Source organism: Barbus barbus (assembly GCF_936440315.1).
Source record: "Barbus barbus genome assembly, chromosome: 42".
NCBI lineage: Eukaryota > Metazoa > Chordata > Actinopteri > Cypriniformes > Cyprinidae > Barbus > Barbus barbus.
In genome coordinates this window covers 21,131,082-21,153,410 of record NC_136720.1, presented here as the reverse complement: position 1 = coordinate 21,153,410, position 22,329 = coordinate 21,131,082, and the positions used below count along the sequence as shown (strand labels likewise).

At 38.4% G+C, this 22,329-nt stretch overlaps 2 protein-coding genes across 2 annotated transcripts in view; one reads left to right on the top strand and one right to left on the bottom strand.

The window, feature by feature from the left end:
• LOC306861099 (protein Wnt-5b-like) overlaps positions 1-22,329 on the top strand; it is a gene marked incomplete at its 5' end in the record, with an annotated part of 81,699 nt that overhangs the window by 33,844 nt on the left and 25,526 nt on the right. The gene's annotated exons all lie outside the window — the stretch shown is intronic.
• Positions 8,808-15,324, bottom strand: LOC306861594 (F-box/LRR-repeat protein 14). The gene has a single exon (XM_079403963.1). It carries the CDS (start codon positions 14,874-14,876, stop codon positions 13,674-13,676), a length of 1,203 nt encoding a protein of 400 aa, XP_079260089.1. The 5' UTR covers positions 14,877-15,324; the 3' UTR covers positions 8,808-13,673.

Sequence of the window (22,329 nt, the reverse complement as noted above, 5' to 3'; positions counted from 1 at the left end):
GAAGAAAAAGTCATTTTAATAAAACAAAAATGTATAATTCATTTTTTATTTAGATTGTCATACTTTTTATTATATATAGATATATATTTTAGAATACATTTTCATAGTTTAATATTTAAACAAATCATTCTATACATAAAGTGCATTTGAAAATGCTAACAATAAATAAATAAAGCATTGTAAAAGGTTTCCATGAATGTGACCTTCATATAACAGAAAAAAAAAAAAAACTCATTTTAATAGATATTGAAATAGTTCGATTATTTTTTATATTATATTATTGATTATAAATCTGAGGCAAGAGTTAAACGAATCAATCTACACAGAAAATACATACGATTACGATTGAAAGTCTGAGGCAAAAGTTCCCAATGAACCAAAATAAAAAAAGGCATTGTAAAAAAGTTTCCATGAATTTGTCCTTCATGTTACAAAAAGAAAAAGCTGAAATCTGTTTTAATAAAAATCAACCATGACAGAAATGTTCTCGTAATGGAAGAAACACCCACACTCGTACTCTCAAAAGAAGAGTGTACATCTCCAACAATCTGCCCTGTCATTCTTTGGACTGTGTTCTGGTCAGTATTGTCATTCTCCTCACTTTATCTCTCTCTGCCTTTCAGCGATCGCACTTTTCTGACATTCATGCTTTTTGCTTTTTCTTGATGACTAAGATACACTCTTATCCTTTGTTCTCCTCTCTCAGTATCTATCAGTTTATTCTCTTTCCTCCTTCACGATTCTTCTTCCCCCCGTCTCGCTTTCTAGCTCCACCCCCTCACTGTCTCTCTCTTTCTCTCCATAGCTCTCTCCTCTGAGCCTCCTCTGCTCCGGCTGCTGGCACGCCTCCAGTGCCTGACAGTCACAAGATTATTTCATTTATTTAGTCTTTTTCCCTCCTATTTTCTCTCCATTTCGTCTCTCTAAATATGCACCATTGTTCAGAATGACCTTATCGGTCATGAACTGTTCTTGGAGAGCCGGTTTCATTTTAGCCATACAAAGTTGGAGAATTTAATTGTCTACTGTGGGGGGATCATGAGGTTTGTATTTTCATTCTAGTTTAGTATGCATAGTTATCATAAAAATATTGAAAAATGGAATCTTGCTTTTTTCCCTCATGACCAAATTTTTTTTTTTTCTCCGTTATTTGTGCAGAATCTTTTAAAAACTGTCTGTAGTCATTTGCCCTCTTCCAAAGCAAGTCATGCATTTAAGTGATACATTTGGGCAGTCGTGGCCTAATGGATAGAGAGTTGGACTTGTAACCTGAAGGTTATGGGTTCGAGGCTCAGGTCCGGCAGGGATTGTAGGTGGGGGAGTGAATAACCACCACTCTCTCCACCCTCAATACCACGACTGAGGTGAGACCCTTGAGCAAGGCACCGATCCCCCAACTGCTCCCCGGGCGGCGCAGCATTGGCTGCCCACTGCTCCGGGTGTATGTTCACTACTGAGTGTACACTTGTATGGGTTAAATGCAGAGCACAAATTCTGAGTATGGGTCACCATACTTGGCCACACACCACTTACCTTTTCCTTTATATATTTGTATATAAATAATTCTTAGAATATATATATATATATATATATTTCAATAAAATAATTTGAAGAATTATTTATATACAAATATATATATATATATATATATACATACATTGCTGTTTAAAAGTTTGTGAACCCCTTGCAGAATCTGTGAAAATGTGAGTAATTTCAACAAAATAAGAGAGATCATACAAAATGCATGTTATTTTTTATTTAGTACTGTCCTGAGTAAGATATTTTACATAAAATATGTTTACATTTAGTCCACAAGACACAAAATAGCTGAAATTATTAAAAATAGCATTAGAAAATTTGGGAACCCTGGATTCTTAATACTGTGTGTTTTTTGTTTTGTGATGGTTGTTCACGAGTCCCTTGTTTGTTTTGAACGGTTACTGTTCTTCAGAAAAGTCCTCCAGGTCCTGCAGAATCTTCAGTTTTCCAGCATCTTTTGCATATTTGAACCCTTTCCAGCAGTAACTGTATGATTTTGAGATCCACCTTTTCACACGGAGGATGATTGAGGGACTCATACACAACTATTAAAAAAGGTTCAAACATTCACTGATGCTCCAGAAGGAAACACGATGCATTAAGAGCCGGGGGTGAAAACTTTTGAACAGGATGAAGATGTCCAAATTTTTCTTATTTAGTAGAAATATAATTTTTTTTCATTTAGTTCTGCCCTTCAGAAGCAACAGAAGCTACTTGCATGTTTCCTGGAAGACAAGTTAAGTACAATTTACCTTGATCTTCAATTTCAAAAAGTTTTCACCCCCGGCTCTTAATGCATCGTGAACCAAGGTTTCCCAAACTTTTGAATGGGGTTATTTTAATAATGTCAGCTATTTTTTTGTCTTGTGGACTAAATGTAAACATCTATTAAATAAAAAATAACATGCATTGTGTATGATCGCTCTTATTTTGATAAAATTACTCATATTTTCACAGATTCTGCAAGGGGTTCGCAAACTTTCAAGCAGCACTGTATATATATATATATATATATATATATATATATATATATATATATATACGATTCTTTTATTCCTTAAAATATATATTTTTTATTCTTAGAATTATTTTATTCAAATTAACCTTAAAAAAAAGCTTAGTCTAGTAAAGATACATTATTTTTCCCAGTTTTTGTCAGGCATAGAGCATTTCTGTAGCAAACAGTGTTAAAATTAGGCTGTTTAGTGTAAAGTTCTAAAGTTAGGGTGCAGTCTATGTAGGCAGTGATGCAGTTCATAGGTTTTGTAACAGACCTTTTTTGTTTGCAGGCTTGAGACTAGATACGACAACTGTACTGCCTTTGTTTAGCTCTCCATCCCTCTCTTATTCTGTGTCTCTTTTTAGGCCTCTTTTTCTCTCTCCTGGTATTCCGGACAGGTCGTATATTAGGATACGAGAGCCATTTTTTTCTTCTTTTGTCTGAGACAACTTTTGAGAAATTCCTGACTTGACTCCCCCCTCGCCTCCTTGAATGAGAAACTGTCAGTTTAATTGGCTGTGATCTCGTATGCAAAGCTGCTTTCACTTATTGCACTCAGGTCTTATCCTTTAAATATGGATAAGATGATTTGAGGGGGGAAAGCACAGGGTCTTCTGCCGCCTGTATGCTTTGAATTAAAGCCAGACACGCTGGGGTTCGTCCCCGTGATATATATATTTTCCCTCATCCTGGTGCAGTCCACTTATTAAAAATTCTGCTCTGTCTGAAAGTCCCTGTCTGTATCTCCAAAAGTCTCTAAAGCACATCAGCGGGCAGAATATTGCAGGAGTCAGAAATGGGGAGCAGTGAAGTGGCAAGGCCTTTTTCAGAATCACTTAACGCTCATAAACAAAACACATCTGCAACAAAATCTGCAATAATGTCAGGTCTAATCCTGAGAGACAAATCCGTTTTACAGAGGCCGAGATGAAGAGGTACAAGGAGAACGGGACAGCAGGAGAGACTGTGTTACATTACAATTATGGAGAAACTCTTTGTGTCTTTGTGTTAGTTTCCCATTTTTTTCTATGATGTGACATATTTCCAGTGTTGTTATAGTTAAATAAAACAAAAACTATTAAAAACCATTTTCATTAATTGAAATAGTTGAAATAACATAAAATATAAATATTTGATGATAAGCTTTAACTTTAACTTTAACAAAACTTGTATTAAACTTAGACAAAAATTCTAAAATAAAATAAGTTTAATACACTGTAAAAAGATTTTCAGTTTTTCTACTTCAAAAGTTTGTTTTATTCAATGTGTTACTTTGAATTGTTCATGAATTTTGCTAGGATTTTTTTTTTTTTAATTTCTGACTGAATCACCCATTTGTTTTCAGTGTACTAAAAGTATTAGAATTTTATTAAAACTAAATTAAAGGTAAATAGAAATATAAAAAATACAAATATATAATGTAATATAATGACAAAAACAACAAAACTTTAAAATTTTTTTACTGAAAATATATAATGCATGCTAATTCAAAATATTAATAAATGCTATAACAGTATTTAAATAATACCAAAAGAACACTATGGACTTCACTAGAACTTAATGCTGAAAAAGCAGCACATTTTTTATTAAAATACAAAAACACAGTGATTTTCTTTATAATGAATCATGCACAATAAGACCAGGGACATTTATTAAGAAAGCCCTTTTGAGTTAATATTTTAAAAGTTGTTTAAGTGGTCAGATGTTGAAGTATTGTGCTTCAGAGCGGTAAGAAGAGAAATCAAGGCAGCTAGTTGTCGAGGGGCCAGTGTGTGAATTCCCCGTCTGGCCTGGATTTAATTGAAGTCTTGTGTCATCACTGCTGTAACACAAGCGGGTGGATGTAACTGAAATGTATTAACATTAGTTCCCTAATAGGGTCACTGCAGAGCAATCTTTTTTCTCTCCTTTTTCCCTCTAGAGTCCCTCTCTGGCTACATCCATCCAAACGCACATATACATTTCTAAATATGACCGTGCACATTTGCAAGTTTGTGTTGTTTTCCATTTAGCCTCTCTGACATGGAGATCTCTTGTGGAGCAATACAAGAAGACTATCCAGAAAAGCATTGTCTGTGTATATATCCCCCCTCTCCCCTTCCCGCGTAATGCCATGGAGTAAGTAACAACATTAATCATATTTATCTAAAATCAGGGGTTCTGATACACTCTCAGATAGAAATGCAATGCAGGGCCTGGAATGGGCTGATAAACATCAGCACAAGACTGAGTTTCCAATTCCTCCCTCAGAATAGACCCTAGGCTGAAATGAGAGAGAGGAAGAAGGAGAATGAAATGTGGGGGAAAGAGAGGCAGCACTCTCCGGCCCTGTGTCTGTCGGAGTGAATGAACCATGTGACAGGACATGTCGCGTTGAGTGACAAAGCAAAAAAAAGAGAGTGAGAGAAGTGGCAGCACAAAAGTAAAGCACTATCCACAGTTTCCCAGCATCCAGCCTCAGCGCAGAGAGAGGGAGAAACAGGAAGGGGGGAGGAAGAACAGATGGAAAAAGTAGCCGACGCACAGCAAAAAGGACGTTAGCGTGGCACATATGTGGGTTTTATGAGCAGATATATGCAGGTACATGTGTTGCATGAAAGAAAAAAGAAAACAGTTCACCATTTTTAATTCACCCTCATGTCGTTTCAAACCTACTGACTTTCTAGACGTTCTTTTCCACACAATGAAAATGAATGGGAACGGACATTGTTAAGCTCCAGAAAACAGTTTATACAAGTCAACCACATATGGGTTAGCTTTCAGTTGTTATTCATTGATAATGTTCATATATGCTTCAGTACTGAGAGTTAATGGCTGTGTATGTTCAAATATGTCTTTTAAAAGCATTTTGATGTCATTAAGAATGACGGGCATCTTTCTTGACCAATTGCACTTTGGTCATTTGCATATGCAGCAGCAGATGTTTTTCAGTATAGAGCAACTTAGAGTTTAGTCTTAGCCTCAAACAAAGCTATTGTATGACGAAGATGTGTGCTCTTTAACCATTAAAGGTTATTTATTGGCGTTTTTATGTTCCGTGAAGTTCCTTTTCATTGCACAAAAGGTAGTCTGCTTTATAGTGGAGGAAGGTTCTTTAGATTATAAAAATGTTCTTCACTGAACTGTTAACCGAAAGGTTCTTTGGGAAACCAAAATGGTTGTTCTTTGGCATTGCTTGCAAAAACAACTTTAGCTTTTTGTCCATTTCAGAGCTTGACAGCATCTTTACTCATTTGCTTTCATTGTTCTGGGTTCTCTTTTACATGCAATCTTCTAATTTTCTCCTTTTGTTTCACAGAAGATAATGGGGGTGAGTAAATGACAAACTACCCCTTTAAATATTGAAAAGTACATGGAGAGTGCAAGATACATGTGAAGAATAATGTTAGAGAGCAGGGCAAAGATGTCAGAAATGTAAAACGGTTGAAGATTTGGTGAGAGAGAGAGAGTAGATACAGAACGAGGAGAGTGAGAAGAGGGGAGACAGAATGCTCTGCATACCGCATGGCGATAACGTCAGACACTTTATAAATTTCCCCGGCTGAGCCGGACCACTGCCTCAGGGCAGACACAAGCTGAGCCTCTCCATGTCACACTCAGAGCCTCTAAATCTCAAAGAAAGAGATAGAGAGAGAGAGAGAGAGAGAGAGAGAGAGCATGGCATTTACAATGGGCTGAGAAAAAACTGATGGACGGCTGTCAGAGAGTGAGAAGGCTTCGTCTGGAAAAAGGAAGGACAGAGAAAGAGAGGAAATGAAATGAAAAATGGGCTCGGTGCTGCCTGGTATGTTTGGTTTCATATTCCTGCATCGCCCACAGCTTTTTAGCTCGGCCCAAATGGTCAGAACTTAGCAATGCAATCATCTTGTAAAGCATGTATTTTAGGAACAGAAGTACTGCTTCACCCTGCTCTCTTTTCTAATGTAAGCCCCTCATAACATTCATTTTGAAGTACAGAAATTTTTCTTTGTCATTACTTCATATAGTGAGTGTCTTGTCTTGAGTCTTCAGCAGTGAGGAAGATAATTAATATACCATCAGTCAAAAAAAGTTCTCGTAGTCAGCTCTTAAAGTAATAGTGCACCTAAAAGTGTGATATTTTAGGTCAACCGTCCCTTTAAAAGCAAACCCTTTTGAATACTTTATTTGTATTTCTGTGCATATCCACCTTTAGCAACTCCAGCCACTTCCTGTCAGCTGTCCAGTCTATATCTTCTTTTGAAAAGCTGAAACAATGGTAGCTGGCTTTTTGCTGACGCTACAGTTTAAACTTACTCTTTGAGCTAGTGGGCCTGGTGCATGTAGCTCTGTGTTAATAAGCAGCTAACTGCCAAAGCAGGATCATAATATGATTCACTCATATATATTGCATCCTATTTTTAGTTATACTTCAACCACCATTAGAGGTCTACTGTCCATTTTAGTGACTGTTTTACTGCTGTTTTTGAGCTCAGGCTCTAGGAATAATGAGACAGACAGACAGACAGACAGACAGACAGACAGACAGACAGACAGATAGATAGATAGATAGATATCTGAGTTACTTTTTCAAACAAGTACCACAAGTTTGAAAGGGCCCTTATGGTTACCAAAAATATAACTTTTCGGTTTTTTTTGTTATTAGAAAACAAATAAGCAAGCCCAGCCCAGGCGACAAAAGTAACAATGTATTACTTTCCATAAAAAGTCACTAAGTAAAGCAATTAGTTACTGTTTCAAGAATCAATGCAATATTGTAATGCATTAGCTACTTATAAAAGGAACTTTTCCCAACACTGTAGGCAGATATCAAGATTTTATATCCCATTAATTCAGACTGTGTTGCTTAGAAGCAGCATTTTCCTCTGGCATTTAAGGAGGAAAAACCTAAACGAAGCGTTCAATCAGGCCGTATGAAGCTATAAGTGTTCCTTCTCCCCCTGTGCTCTCCTGTGTTTGTGCACTTGAGCCGGTATTGAGACGTGGGCTCAAGAGAGCCCGGCACTAAACTTGATCAAACCGGTCTATTTGTCTTTAAAGCTCCCGAGACATGCTTCACTTCCTGTTGTGTAACACTGCCTTTTCTACATCTCTGACTGAGCTATGCAATACCCAGACCCGAGAGATAGAGAGGGAGAGAAAAGAGGCACAATTCTGTTCCGCTTTGAACATGCGGCTATTTACACTCTTCCAGAATATTCTGCTATTTCAAAAGCTGAATGTTGTACAAAGTCAGACATCGTAACAGACATTTTGAGAGAAATAGCTGACATAAAAAGGACAATTTTATAATTTACCTATCCTCATGTTGAATTTCCAGTTTATAATAATTACATTCTGATCATATGGTTTTAGTTGTTTGGACTACATTTATGGTAAGTATGCAGAGCAAAAGCAATCATGTCGTGTTGGAATCAATCATTAATGACAGAATTTTCTTTTTTAGAATGAGAATTTTTATCATTCAAATAAAGATCTATTCATTCTTTTAAAAGCCACAATGCCATTTGTTTCTGTCCTTCACTTAATGCATGTCATCAATCTGTGGTATGGCGGTAAAGTCAGTTTTCTTGTAATGGCTATGGTGCCATGTTGGATCTACTCGATTGATCTAATCCAGATTTTGTTGGAAATGCAAAGGTTTTTTTATACCTTGCTCAGGTTACAGCTTCATTTCAACCAATAACTTTGATCTAACTTCACTCTGGCAAGCTACAAATTCGACTGGATTTACAAACCCATCGGACCTACAGTGCTTTTTGTATATGTAGTGCTCGTCTACCTAACCAAAACATTATGGATGTGCCTCTTAGATAATTCCAAATGCCACGGTGGTTTTAAAAACTCCTGTGGGGAGCAGCTCAGTCGGCTGTGAGGGGTCTCGATGGATGTGACGGCCAGAGGCTGCTGTATTTCTGTGAAGAGGTTTTAGCTACAGTAGTGTGTGTCCCCTCGTCATCCATCTCTCATCCACTTTCTTCCTTTTAGCGCTCTCTCTCTTTCCATCGCTTCCCTTTTTGTGTGGATTCAGAGCACCACACACAACACTCACACCCTCTGTACCACCCACACTCTGAGTAACAACAAATCTCCTCCTGTGCAGTCGGCCTGTAGCCCGGACACACACATGTACTCGTCTATCAGCTTACCTTTTCAATTATAAAGTCAAGCCTCAGAAAAACACGGAGGCTAAGAAATAAACCAGTCTTACACAATTTTGTATGTTCACAAGCATCTCTTCCCTGTTACCTTCCTGTTTCCCATGCATCTCTTCCTGTTTTATGCATTTTAGCACGACCAAAATACCACACTGACCAATCAGCAGCCAGGACGAGAGCGATGCATTTCTTTAATATACATTTTATAGCAGCTGTTCAGTCAGAATTTATATTCTTGACTGTAAAAGGTGCGCCTGACAGTTTGAGGTCAAGGATTAACGCAAAAATGGGTGGTTTAGAAGCAACAAAGCTTCCAATCACTGGTTGTCTTTTTTTCCCCCATATCGTTTTTTGTTGTGCGGTGTGGCTTTCAGTCTCGCACTCAAGTTTCTTTCATGCACAGACCTCCTGCCTCCAGAGTGCTGCCGGAGAGCTGCATTTCACTGCATATGAAAGCAGATACGATCCAGAACATGTGGACCCGTCACCTAATACAATCTGTACAAAGGGGAAAACTGGTGCAACACAAGCCTAACTCCCATTTTTTTTAGAGAAAAGAGAAGAGAAAAATAGTCTAAGTTTATGTGTGTGTGTGTGTCTGAGAGGATTGAGCCAGCAAACACTCCCTAACAAGACAAACACGCACAAATCTGCCAAGTCACAGTTTTCCTTCATTTTCCTAAATTTTGCCTAGAATTTGGACAGCATCTGTGGATTTTTGCGCCTATATGGGTCATTTTTGCAAATTTGTTTCCGTCTCTGCATGTGTGTGAAGGGCGGGGTGAGGGCGACAGATTGTGTCTCCTGGCTCCGGCCCCTCTTTACTCACACTTCCAGCAAGGTCACATGACACCAGTCAAACTCTGTCACAACCTCACTGGGGGAGAGCTGGCAGCAACAAACCAGAGCAAACCTGGACAACACACACAAATCTCCTCGCCTTCACCTACCTTTTCATCTGGCTGCTTCAAAAAAAAGCGCTTGACGTACAGTTTGTGCAGTAAACCAGTTGTGTGCTCGTAAAAATGCCATATGGCCGTCATCCAGTCCGCAGTGTGAAAAGACCGCTGTGGATTAGTTCTAATGAGAGGTATGACTAAAACCTGACAGCCATGTGAGACAGTTAGCCATGATACGCCTTTTCACCACAGAGTTAATTCCACTCTTTTCAAACCCAAATCTCTCTGTGCACTGAGTCACAACTTTTGCATCAGATTTTGCTGACGAACACGGCAGCCACAGAAGAATCTGTTTAACCACCAACATGTGAGTCTACAGTTGTGCTTTATAAAATCCTGTCTCAAATTCACAAATTAAATGAGTATTGTAAATTTAGTACAAATTAAGCACAATCGAGTATTTATGGCCATAATGTTCTTCCTCTTAAAACAGCAAAAATCTGGGTTGCAGGGAGGTACTTACAATGGAAGTTAATGAGGCCAATCTGTAAATGTTCATATACTGTTTCAATACACTATAAAATAAAAAGAAAGAAAATGTACTGGTAATTTCAATTCCGTACAACGTGAAACAACAAAGTGCAAAATTCAAAATACAGGTAACACCTGTGTATATATAAAAAAAAAACAAATCAATGATTATGCCTTCATTTTAATACAGTATATATTGTGCTCTATTTTTACTGATTTTGTAAAGTGTATGATAGCCAGAAGACATATAAATATGTTTTAGCATGGAAAAAGAAATCACTTGCTATCCTTTTTTGTTGTAAACTTGCATTCAGTTTTATAACTTCATAGCTATTACAATGCAATAAACTAAAAAACAACTGTAAAACTTTTTCAACCGCTTTACAGCTCAAATTATACAGATTAAATGCAATCCTATAAAAAAAATGTAAATCTAAAATTATTAAAAACATTGCCATGGTATGATTTTGATATAAAAAAACTAAGAAAAAGAAAGAAAACGAAGGACAAGATTTAATTATTTTTGTGGTAATAATTAACATTATGCCAAAATCTGCTATTGATTGAACTAAACTTGTACTTAACCCAGATATTACTTTTAATTCATTTTTCTTGAGTGAAAAGATTTTCTGTTGCTTAATTTGTCCATAGAGAGAAAGTTCAGTCTTAAGTATTTGATCCTGTGCAGAATGAAGCAACAGATTGTTCTCTTAGCTCACATACCCTTTGCATTTGGCCTTATGCAGTTGTTCTGAAAGAATAAACAGCAATGCCACACACAGAGACACAAAACTAAAGCATCTCTCATGTGCCATGTTTGCTAGACGGTGCCGGCCTCCTTAAGTCAGACAGGGTTCTTGCACCGCATACTTTTTTTTTTTTTTTTTAACAGAGCAAAGTCAAACAGTGACTCACAAATTCCTGTCTATTTTCTAGCGATGTGGCAGGCACGGCTTTCAGCCACCTTTCCTCTAACCCTGACTGCAAACAAATCAGATTTTCGTTGTGAATTTCAAATCAAACAATAAGTGACTTTTATCAGATGATTAGATTTTTTGATCTGTGCTTGATTTAGGCTGTCTGAGCAAATCACATGGGCCTACTAAAATGCCTGGAACTTCAGACAGGAGCAGAATAACCTCCAACCCTTCCACCCCCACCTTTCTGGAACATTCTGAAACTTCAAAGCGCCTCACTGTAACCCAGAAACACCTTCAAACACAGGTGCTGGGAGAGATATACAGGTCGCTGCTAATGTTCCGACGGCTTTGTTGGAATTCCCAGCTGTAAAACCGAGCGGTATTTTTATTTTTAAAAAGGTGGTGTGAGATTTCTCACTGGTGTAATCGTTTGTTTTTCTGCTCTGCTTGCTCGGTTCAGCAAAATCATAAAATAGTGTGGTTTTTATAACTTTAAAGAAGATCTATGTGAGCAACATACCCTAATGTCTGACAAACATCTCCAGTTGTAAAAATGCAACACACATTGTAGCTCCAGGGAAAGAAAAAGAATCTATGAACTCCGCAAAGTTAGTAAAATGAGATGGCGGTAACCTTCAGAAGGGCTTAAATTCTCTCTCATCAAGCGCTCAGAGCCCCCGTTTAAATCCTCCACCCCTCTGGACGGTGGAGGGGAGCAAAGACTAAAGCTTAAACGCTTTGAGTGATGGTGAGAAATGTTTAAAAGTGTCTGTTTGAGCAAAGGGGGGTGGGCTGAATTTTTTTTTTTTTCTGGGGGGGGGTGAAGACTCCCGTGGGACAAACCCCGTCTCTCAGATCTGGTATGCGTGACTGAGCAAGGAGAAGAAAAAAAATCCTAAACCTGGCTTCTTAACTTAGAGAAACAATGGCAACTGTTGAGAACAGGATTTATAATATTTCGCTGGGTGAAATATATCCACTATTATAGTTACTAAATTGATATTAGATGCTATAACAGTATGTATATTATTGGATTGGATGACTTAAATTGTAAAAAAAAACTAACTAGCACAATTAAAGGAAGCATCCATTTTGTTTCAGTTCATAAATAATGTAACAACCATGCATGCTCTTAACACACAAATATCACTTCCATCGTCCTCTAAAACGCTCATTTCTCAAATCCACTACATTGGGCAATTGACCAAATAAACCCCTAACCCTATTATAGCAACATTATCTGTGATACTGCCTAAACATTATGACATTTAGCATCAAAAGGGCATAAAACCAAACCGAATGCATGAATTATAGCAAACATCACAACCAGCAAAAACCTTTCCCCACAACGAAATTCAGAGTGGATCTTTTATTTATATAAATATCAACTTTAATGTTTTTACTGTAAGAATATAAAACATTTTAATTTGGGATTTTTTTTTTTACAAATACATTTACAGTACATTAGAACACAGTAGCTTCTCAGCAGGACTCAATACATGTTGCAGGTCGATACATCATGGTACATATATAGGCCTGACATGCATTTTGCGTGTTACCCTTGTTTCGACCATGTCTTTTATATGTAAAGTTGAATAATATTGTATTTAAAACAGACAGATTGTTTTATAACACGATGTGCCCTGTTTCAGGCCTGTGAAGAGGCAAACAAGGTGTCAAGTGAATTGCTAACAGGGTTTTTTTCTTTTTTAGGGACAAAATTCACTTCAATTTGAAGTACAACACTCTGAATAACAGCCATTAATTAATATCTGCTTACATAAGCATAAATACATCAGCAGAGGGAACCTCTTATTCAAAGCAGGAATTAAAGGCTTTCAGGCCTGCAAAATTGAGCAAAAACTAAAAGAGATTGGAAATATAAAAGCTTAAGTGTACAAACCCAGTATTTTTTGCATAAGGGTAGTTGACATATAGCATGTCCATGAACTTTTGAAGATTTTAGTCTTGTCATTTATACAATGTATAAGGGAAAATGTTGTTTTTAAGTTCTGTCACTTTTTCTTCTTCTCATTTTTAACCAGTACTTAATTTTAAATGGTCCTATGGTGTGGTAAATTATTTGTTTAAAGCACAAATAGTGCATGTAGTCTCTCAATTAATTTAACTTGTCACAAAACGGCATTGCTTAATAATTACAGAAGATCTAACACATTTTAAGGTGAACTGTCACAGGACGCTTGTGAAACTGCTTGAAATTTGATGTCAACTACCCATAGACTTGTTTTGAAACATCTTTTGTTGGCTATCTGAAGGAAGGGAAATAAAAAAGGTAGTCTGAATCCATCCTTTCTTTCAGTCTTTTTGCTTTCCTTAAGCCAAAGACGAGATAAAGGGGGAGGGGATTGTTTTTCTAGGCACAAATTCTGATTCTTCTTAAGAATAACAATATAATACATCTAACGAGGTAGCCAAAATATCGCGATACTCGGGGAGGAGGAGGTTTAATTTTGCGATTTGTTAAGAGAAAACAAAACAACTTTTCGTTTGTGTTAATAGCAATAACTGGCACATGTATCACATTCAGCATTTTAAGCCTCTTTTTATGTACTTTGCTCTATTGAAATTCACCCATCCCCCTCCCGCCCTCCTTCTCTCCCTCCCTCCCTTCAAACCCCCCCAAGTTTCACCTCACTTTCTCACTTTCAGTCATCTGCCAAAGGCCCAGGTTCAAAACTTTAAGGCAGGGGAGCTGCGTGATCCTCTCCAGTCCCCTCTTAGTGATTTTCGTACATCCATACAGATCGATGCCGGTCAGTTGCGTCAAGTGGTCTGCGATCAGCTCCAGTCCTTTGTCTGTAATCCGCACACACTGGCCGATGTTCAGCGTCCTCAACTCGTGCATTTGGCGCACCATCCTGTTGATGCCATCGTCACTGATGTGGCACGAGCACAGCGACAGCGACTTGAGCTGGTACAGGCCCTGCGCGATATAAGCCAGGCTCTGGTCGCCTATCTTGTCGCAAAACGACACGTCGAGTCCAGAGAGTCTCAACGTGCCCATGGCGAGGTGCATGATGCCCGTGTCGCTGATGTTGTCGCACGAACGCAGATTAAGGCTCCACAGGCTCGTCATGTGAGAGAGGTGGATCATGCCAGCATCTGAGATGCCCCCGCAGAAACTCAGGTTGAGCACTTTGAGCTTGGTCAGGCCTTTCGAGATGTGCTTGAGGGACAAGTCCGTCAACTTCTGGCAATCCTGCAAGGTCAGGTATTCCAGACTGAGGCAGCCCTCCGCCGCGCTCCGGGTCATGCCAGCCAAGTGCCCTATGCCCACATCCGACACATGCCGGCAGCTCCTCAGATTAAGACTTTTGAGTCTGTGCAAACCCCACGCAATGAGCAACAAGCCCGTGTTCGTGATGTTACTGCAGCCGCCCAGTTCCAGCACCTCCAAGTTTTTCAGATACTGCGCTATTCTGCCCAAACTGGAGTCCGTGATCTGCTTGCAAAGGCTCAGATTGAGCACCCTCAGGGAAGGGATCTCCTGCACGAACGCGTGCCCCAGGCCGTTATCCGTTAAGTTATAGCAACCGCTCAGATTCAAGCTCTCGATGTTGGGCATCCCCTGGATCACGTAGCTGAGGCTGCGCCGCAGGCTGAGGATCTGAACGCGCCGGATGCCCCGCGCCTGGAGGCTGGGGAACAGGGACGGATTCGCTCGCCTCAGATGCAGCTTGGCTTCCACCCCCCTCCACACGGACTTGTGGTAGGATGCGTCCCTCCACGCCGTGCACACTTGGGCTACTCTGCCTTTGTCCCTCACGTCCAAGTAGCTGAAAATCATGGCTAAAATCTCCGGGAAGAGACACGAGATGTGCGTCTCCATCTTCCAAACGCGCTCAAGAAAACAAACGGCGGTAAACCCCCACCAACGGTCACCGTCGCGGCTCGTAGTCCCCTCAGGAGAGAAAAAAAGGCTTTTAGAAAGCTCCTCAAGCTTTTCCTTTTACATTTAACTGTGTAAATCGACAACTCTCCGTCCCGAGTGATCCTTTCAGCGGTGTAGGAAGGATTCAAAAGCAAGAAAAATGCCTCCAAAAGACGCTTGATCCGATTCAGACCGACAGCGATCGGCGGTCCGTTTGGCGCTTTGATAATAGTCTTCGCTCGACCCGGGGATCCAGACGGTCGTACATTTTCAAAAGATGTCTAAAACTGCCACAAACCTCGGGAGAAAATAAATTCAGTCCGCTATCAGATAAAAGAGTGAGGTTTCGTTTCGCGTTTGTGCTCCGCTCGCACTCATTGCCAAGCTGAGGGGCTTCCTGCTGCCTTTGTCTGATCTTTTCAAACTGACTTGGCAGGGCCGCCAGCACAGAGCGGCCGCGGGGGAGACACGCTTATTGAAACCCGTCAAAACCGCGGAAATTGTTTAAGAACATACTGTAACTTATAAAACAGGATCGTAGATATTTGTAGTTTTGTCCCAGTCCGTGTTCTGTTTTCCTCTAAACTGTTATGAAAGAAATTAGTGTTGTGGGTGTTTATGGCCCCCCTTTTCGAAAGCAAAGTGGTTTAGCCCAACTCAGCTGGAACAGTAAGAATAGTTCCCCTGGAAACCAACTTCTTACAATTCAGTTCACTTTACCCTTAACCCTTCAGCTTCCGTGTCTGATGCTGGTATTTTTTGCAGTTGTTATTTCAGTTTTATTTATTATTAGAGTAAAGTTACTTCTTAAAGTGACATAGTGTGTAAATAACAGATTTTTATGTGTATAAAACAAACAAACAAACAAACAATAGAAAGTGCTCATTGTAAAATGTTTAAGCATTTTAAATAGTACAAATTTAATATTTTGCTAAATTATTATTACTTTAGTTTTAAATGTAAAAAAAAAATTATTCACTGATCTTGTCATTTATTTATTTATTTATTTATTATTCCTGTCATGATTCTTTAACTATTATAATACATTCATACCTTCGTTCACTTCTTGTAAAAGAAACATGTCTCATTATAACCGGAACAAAAAGGCATGCAATGTTAGGCTCTGGCAGTAACAGTTAGCCTTTTTGCCCCGTCAGTCTTACGTAAGGTAGTTTTTATTCCACCTTTTGCATATTTCCCCATCTTTGGGCCTCAGGCCCCCCTCTGTGGGCTCTTTGGCATTGTTAGCTGATATGACGGGAGCATTTGCAGAAGGTACTGGAGTGTAGCAGAAAGAAGGAAGAAAAGCAGCACACACACGTTTGTGTTTACAAAAGAAAATGCAGCACAGCACAACTGACAGCACAAGTCCAACCCTCCCCACTCCGTCTCGAACCTTCTCTCTACCTCACCACATGTCTCTCTCTCTCTCTCTCTCTCTCTCTCTCTCTTCAATAAATGTCGCTTTTTTTCCTTCCCCCTCCTTCCGCTCTCACTGGTTCAGGTTATAATTGTGTAAAGCACAAAACTCTATCCAACATTACTTCAGAAGTAACTCACAGTCCTGAAAGTTCACTTGAAATCAAAATGGATCCTTCATGTTCTTACTTTGTTAAATTTATAAATGCACTCTATATGCACTCTATTGTTGGCGCCGAAAGCCTTGTGGGCAGCACGCTGACATATAGTGCCTTTGCGCTACGGGCATCCCGAGTTCGAATCCAGACTTGAGGACCTTTCCCGATCCTGCCCCCATCTCTCTCCCACTACGCTTCTTGTCAGTTCTGATTTATCCTATCGTAATAAAGGTCAAAATAAAAAAAATAAAATATATATATATACATATGTATATATTTTATTTAGTCATAATATCTACAAAAATTCTTAAATCAAGATGCATTTACTAGATAAGCAAAAAGACATAAGATATTTAGTCTTTGCAAGTTTGCATTGCATTTAGCTTAAAACAAGTAAAATTATCTGCCAGTGGGACATACTCTTAAAACAAGATTCCTTTTCTTACACACTGGCAGATAATTGTACTTTGTTTAAGCAAAATGCACTTAAATTTAGACCCCCCCCTCGGGATACAAGACTAAATATCTTAAGTCTTTTTGCTTATTGACTAAATGCATCTTGATTTAATATATTTTTATATATATATATATTTTGACCAGAAACGAGATAAAAATACTAAGTAAGATAAGCCTTTCTTTTTGCAGTGAAGTCTAAAGCTTTAATCAAACCTCGCTCATTGATCCTTCTTATTTTTATTGTCCCCTTAACCAGATCATCTCTGAAATATGTCCGAATAAAACCGTGCTCCCATCGCATGCTGACGTCGAGCTGAATTCATGCGCTCTCTCTGACAGACAGGTCCTGGGCTTGTATGGTAGACAGATGAAGGGCTCTGAATGCGCGCTGAGCCCCGATGCCCAGCATGTAAGGGGGCGAGAGGTCTGTGACAGCGGCCCCTCTCCCTGGCTCCTCCAGCCGGCCTCACCGCCAGAGAGGAGGGCCGCTCCAGAACTGCACTGCTGTGAGTCAGAGGCTCTCAAAGCAGGCCTGCAGAGCCAAAAGCAGGACTCAAGCTGCTCCTGGAAATAAGCAGAGAGAGAGAGAGGGAGGAGGGGACGAGCAAGAAAGGAAAGGGAGGGGTTTGATTTAGAAAGCAGGCGAAAGCTAGCAATTAAAAAAAGATGCAGAGCGACGGCGCTGTTAATTTAACAGTTTATGATCATTCTGGCTAAATTGCACCAAGTGGAAGCAAAATAGATGGCGAAACAGAAAACATTTAAGCATGTTCTGATCTGAAGTGAAAGAGAAACAAAAGATTGCAGCGAAGGAAAGTGAAAATGAACCTGGGAGGTGGTAAGAACTGGAAGGACAAGTGCTACATGCAAATGCGAAGGTGTTGTAGGGCCTTGCCAAAAAAAAAGATCTGTCATGTGATTTGATGTGCTGATTCAGGGGAGGGAGATAATTGGATAATTGCATGCCACAGAACTGCGCTGATAACTGCGCTTGGGGCAAGCGTTTCCTAGGAGACGTAGGCATGTGTCAACATGCTGTTGAAAGCTGACACCTCATGAATAGATTTTAGGCTACTTTGTAGTTTCTCTCTCTCGCTCGCTTGGCTCCTTCACGGAATCGTGTATGACTCCAATCTGCTTTTTTGTTTTGCAAGCGGTGGCAGTTTGAGGAGAGATTTTGGCGGATGTAACTCGCACAAACGCTCGCATACATCCAGCTAGCTGAATGGGCTTTTCATGAAATCAGACAACAGTTTCTTCTATGGCAGGGGAAGCTACGTTACTCTATTCAAATCAGGTCGAATCTCCCTAGGAGCTGCAACCCCGTTGGGGTACTACAGGGGAAACACCAGGAAGCCGATGCTCTCGGTGTCTGTGTAAAGAACAGGCGATGATGTAATACTCTCTGCATATAATGCATTGTAATGGTAATACCGCTAGTGATACAAAATGAGCAAATCCCTTTATTTTCCCATAACGTTTCAATTCTTTGCTCTTTATGCGTCACATTCGTGCACTTTTCTCTTATAGACAGCCTGACGGAGTGAGGTGTTTGCTTTCTGTTGCAAAGTTTGTCTTTCAGAGTGTGAATCTTTGATGCTGCCGCTACAGAAATACAGCAATATGTAGTGTGAAGTAGAAGGCAAGTGAAAGACATTGTTTGCTTTTTCCAGAGATATAAAACTGAATTGGATATATATTTCTTTTGTCCAAAAGTCTTAAATACTTCTACATTTTTTAAATAATTTTAAAATGCAGCTTTTTTAATTACGGACATTCTTAATTACAATTTATAGCAATGCAACATTTTCAATTACAAATCATAACAATGGCAAATCAAATAGTAAAATTAACATTAATTTCAACCTAATAATAATCTAATCTAATATAAATATATAATCTCAAATAATATAAAATCTAAAAATTACACACACACAAAATATATGTATGATATATTATTGTAATGTAAACTGTATTGGTTTTATAGAGTCCAAACATCTATGTTCTTGTATAATTTTAAAATGCAACATTTTTTATTTATAAATTATACCAATAGTCATGAAAAATGTAATTGTAAAATTAACACGGATTTCAGGGACTTAAAAATAGGGGAATATATTAATTACCGTTTAATAATAATCTAATAGTAATTAATCTAAACAAATATAAAATCTAAAAAATATATACTATATACAATAGTAGATAAATGCATGCAATATATGAATAATATATTATATTGTAACAATTTAATAATAATATATAATATATTAATAATTAAAAAATATAATATATGAATATAATTGTATAATTAATATAAAATTGTATTATTTGACTTTTTGTTCTTTATATTATTTTTTAATAATAATCTAAATATATAAACTAAATAGCTGAAAATTCAGCATTGCCATCACAGGAATAAATTACATTTTAAAATATATATTTTAAAATATCTCAAATAAAATACAATATTTAAGTTTTGCTGTATCCTTTATTAAATAAATGCAGCTTTGATGAGCAAAAGAGATATACACAGACACATATGTATTTTTTTTTATTATTGTCTCAGACTCTTGGCCCCAATTAATTTTTTTTTTTTTTTTTTTTTTTTTAGCTTTGCCCTCTTACCCCACCTCTCCTTTCTAATTTTCTGTTCTTTCATAGCTCCACTTTCTTTCCTTTTCTCTCTCTCTCTCTCTCTCTCTCTCTCTCTGTATGGAGCCCACAGCCAGGTGAGGCCCCTCCAGAGAGTAATTACAACCTGAAACAGAGATCGGAGCCCTGCGGCGCTCACCATCAAAGCAGTCGTAGGGAACAGCCCGGGCTAATGTGACGAAGAGGAGAAACACTGACGGGGCAGAAAGCAGTGGGTTCATCAAAACACACGCACACATACAAAAAAACACCAAACTAAACCTCTCTCTCATAGCATGACCGACAATAACAGGCCGTTTGGCTGCACAATGGTCACATTGCCCACCTGGGACCTTCAAGAGACAAAATAGAGAGCAAAACAGACAGAGAGATGACTGAATTATTCTGCTGCATGTCCGGGCCTGGAGAGAGGGAGGAACTAGGAACGCATTGAAAAGTGTTCTTCAAACAACTGTGTGACTCAAGGGCAGAATATACACACATCAGCCACCCAGATAGTAAAGCCCTCAGCATCAGGGGCCTTTGAGACCCAGTGCTAGATGTCATAGGTCCCACACCCACAAGAGAGGTTACTGTTAATGCAAGTTTTAGCAGTGATGTCATGAGCTCGGAGTGTTTAGAGGCCTGTTTTAACAACAAAGACGGTTTCCAGCCTTTGGGAAGTTTGTGAAAATGTGCTTTGTGAAAGTGTTTACCGAACTAACATAAGCCTGTTTATTTTCGTTTTATGCCATTTATTTTACTTTAAATTCAATACAATATGTTTGGGTAACACTTGACTGAAGCCTTTATATAGAATGCATTATATAAATATTTGTAATTTTTTTATAATGCATTATTTAAGGCATTATTATGCACAATTGAATAATTGTAACCAAAATTATAATACATGATAAGATTTATCTATTCATATTTACACCTTTAGGTAAATTGCATTCAAACACATGACAAACAACTGATTTCAGATGAATCTACAATTATTATAATGCAATTTATCTGTGGTTAAATTGTTTATGAAAATATATAATGCAGTGCAATGTACATTATGAACACATTTCATAATGTGAATGTTATGAATTCATTTTAAATAAAGTTTTCCTGCAAGTCTTCAAGCAAGTATGGTTAAGTTAAACAAGTTAAACATAATTTAATATAATTTTAAAAATAATTTTAATATAATAATTAATATAATGAAGATGGACTTGCTTGTACAGCCAATTTGATAATACTTAAGAGCAACTGAACTGAAGTTTTTTAAGTTACAGTTTTTTACAATCACTTTGCTACTATTTTCAGAACCTTGATGTCATTTTTCACAACTCTAGACACAAAACGGTTATCACTTGTAACACAGGCTGTCTAATGTTCAAAACATTGCATTGTGCATTCACAGCTTTAAATAAATCTTGCACAATCATTGGTTAAAAAAACAAATTTACTGTGAAATACCATTGAAACATAACTATAGATCACCCACACACAAGCAACCGATAGTTTCACTGTGTCATTGTTCGTACAATCATTAAATATTGTAGAACAAAATAGGTGATACAGGTTTCATTATGGTACTACATGTACAGTAAATACATCTCTGTAAAAGTACTGCAGTAGTAGAGAGAATACTACAGACACAGTGGAATCATTGAACAAAGTTTGTAATATATTGATGCAAAACACTACAGTACAATCACAACATAGGTTTATTTGAATCAAAGCAAAAATACAGTAATTAGCTATGAAATAGAAAAGACAGTACTGTAAAACATCAAATGCAATGTTCCTCAACTTGCTTGTACTGTAAGAAACAAAACAGGAGTGATTACTGTACTTCTACATTGTCATCAACTCTGTGTTGTGGATTTGGCCACAGGTTCTCATCTACATCACAATGGATGTTTTCATTAGCCAAACATCTTGGAAAAAACCTTTGGGCATGGCGAATCCAGGCCTGACACTGGTCTGCTGTGATGTCATTGCAGGCGTCATCCATGGCCTGGAGAAGAGTGACTTGTTCATGAGGGTGCCTATGAACCTTCCATCTCCATGCGGAGAATAATTCCTCAATCAGGTTAAGGAAGGGAGAGTATGGGGGTAAATACAGGGTGGTAAATTGTGCATGGGCCTGAAACCATGCTTGCACCACATGAGCATGATGGAACCTGACATTGTCCCACACAATGACATAGGTCACACCTTCAGCTCTACAAACCTGATCGAGCTCATCAAGAAAGGTGACAAGGAGAGCTGCATTATATGGTGCAATATGAGGTCTGCGTCCCACCACACCATCTTCTGATATAGCCGCACACATGGTAATGTTGGCCCCACGTTGTCCAGGTACTTGGATGGTTGGCCGCTGGCCAATGAAATTCCGACCTCTCCTCCTTGTCTTGGACAGATTAAAACCTGCCTCATCCAAATATATGAATTTGTGATGGTCGTCATCAGCATCCAGCTCCATCACCCTCTAAAAATACATTTTGGAAAGAGATTTAGAGATTAATGTAGAATTTTTGGGAATGTTTTTACAACAGCCATCTTGAAACTGAACTTACCTGAACATACTCAGTCCTCATTTGCTTCACTCTGTCTGCATTTCTTTCGAAAGGCACACGGTATAGTTGTTTTATAGATACCTGGTGCCTTTTCAGTATGCATGCAATAGTCGGCAAACTTATGGATCCCACATTGTTGAACATGTCTTCATTGTCCAAGATATGCTGGCG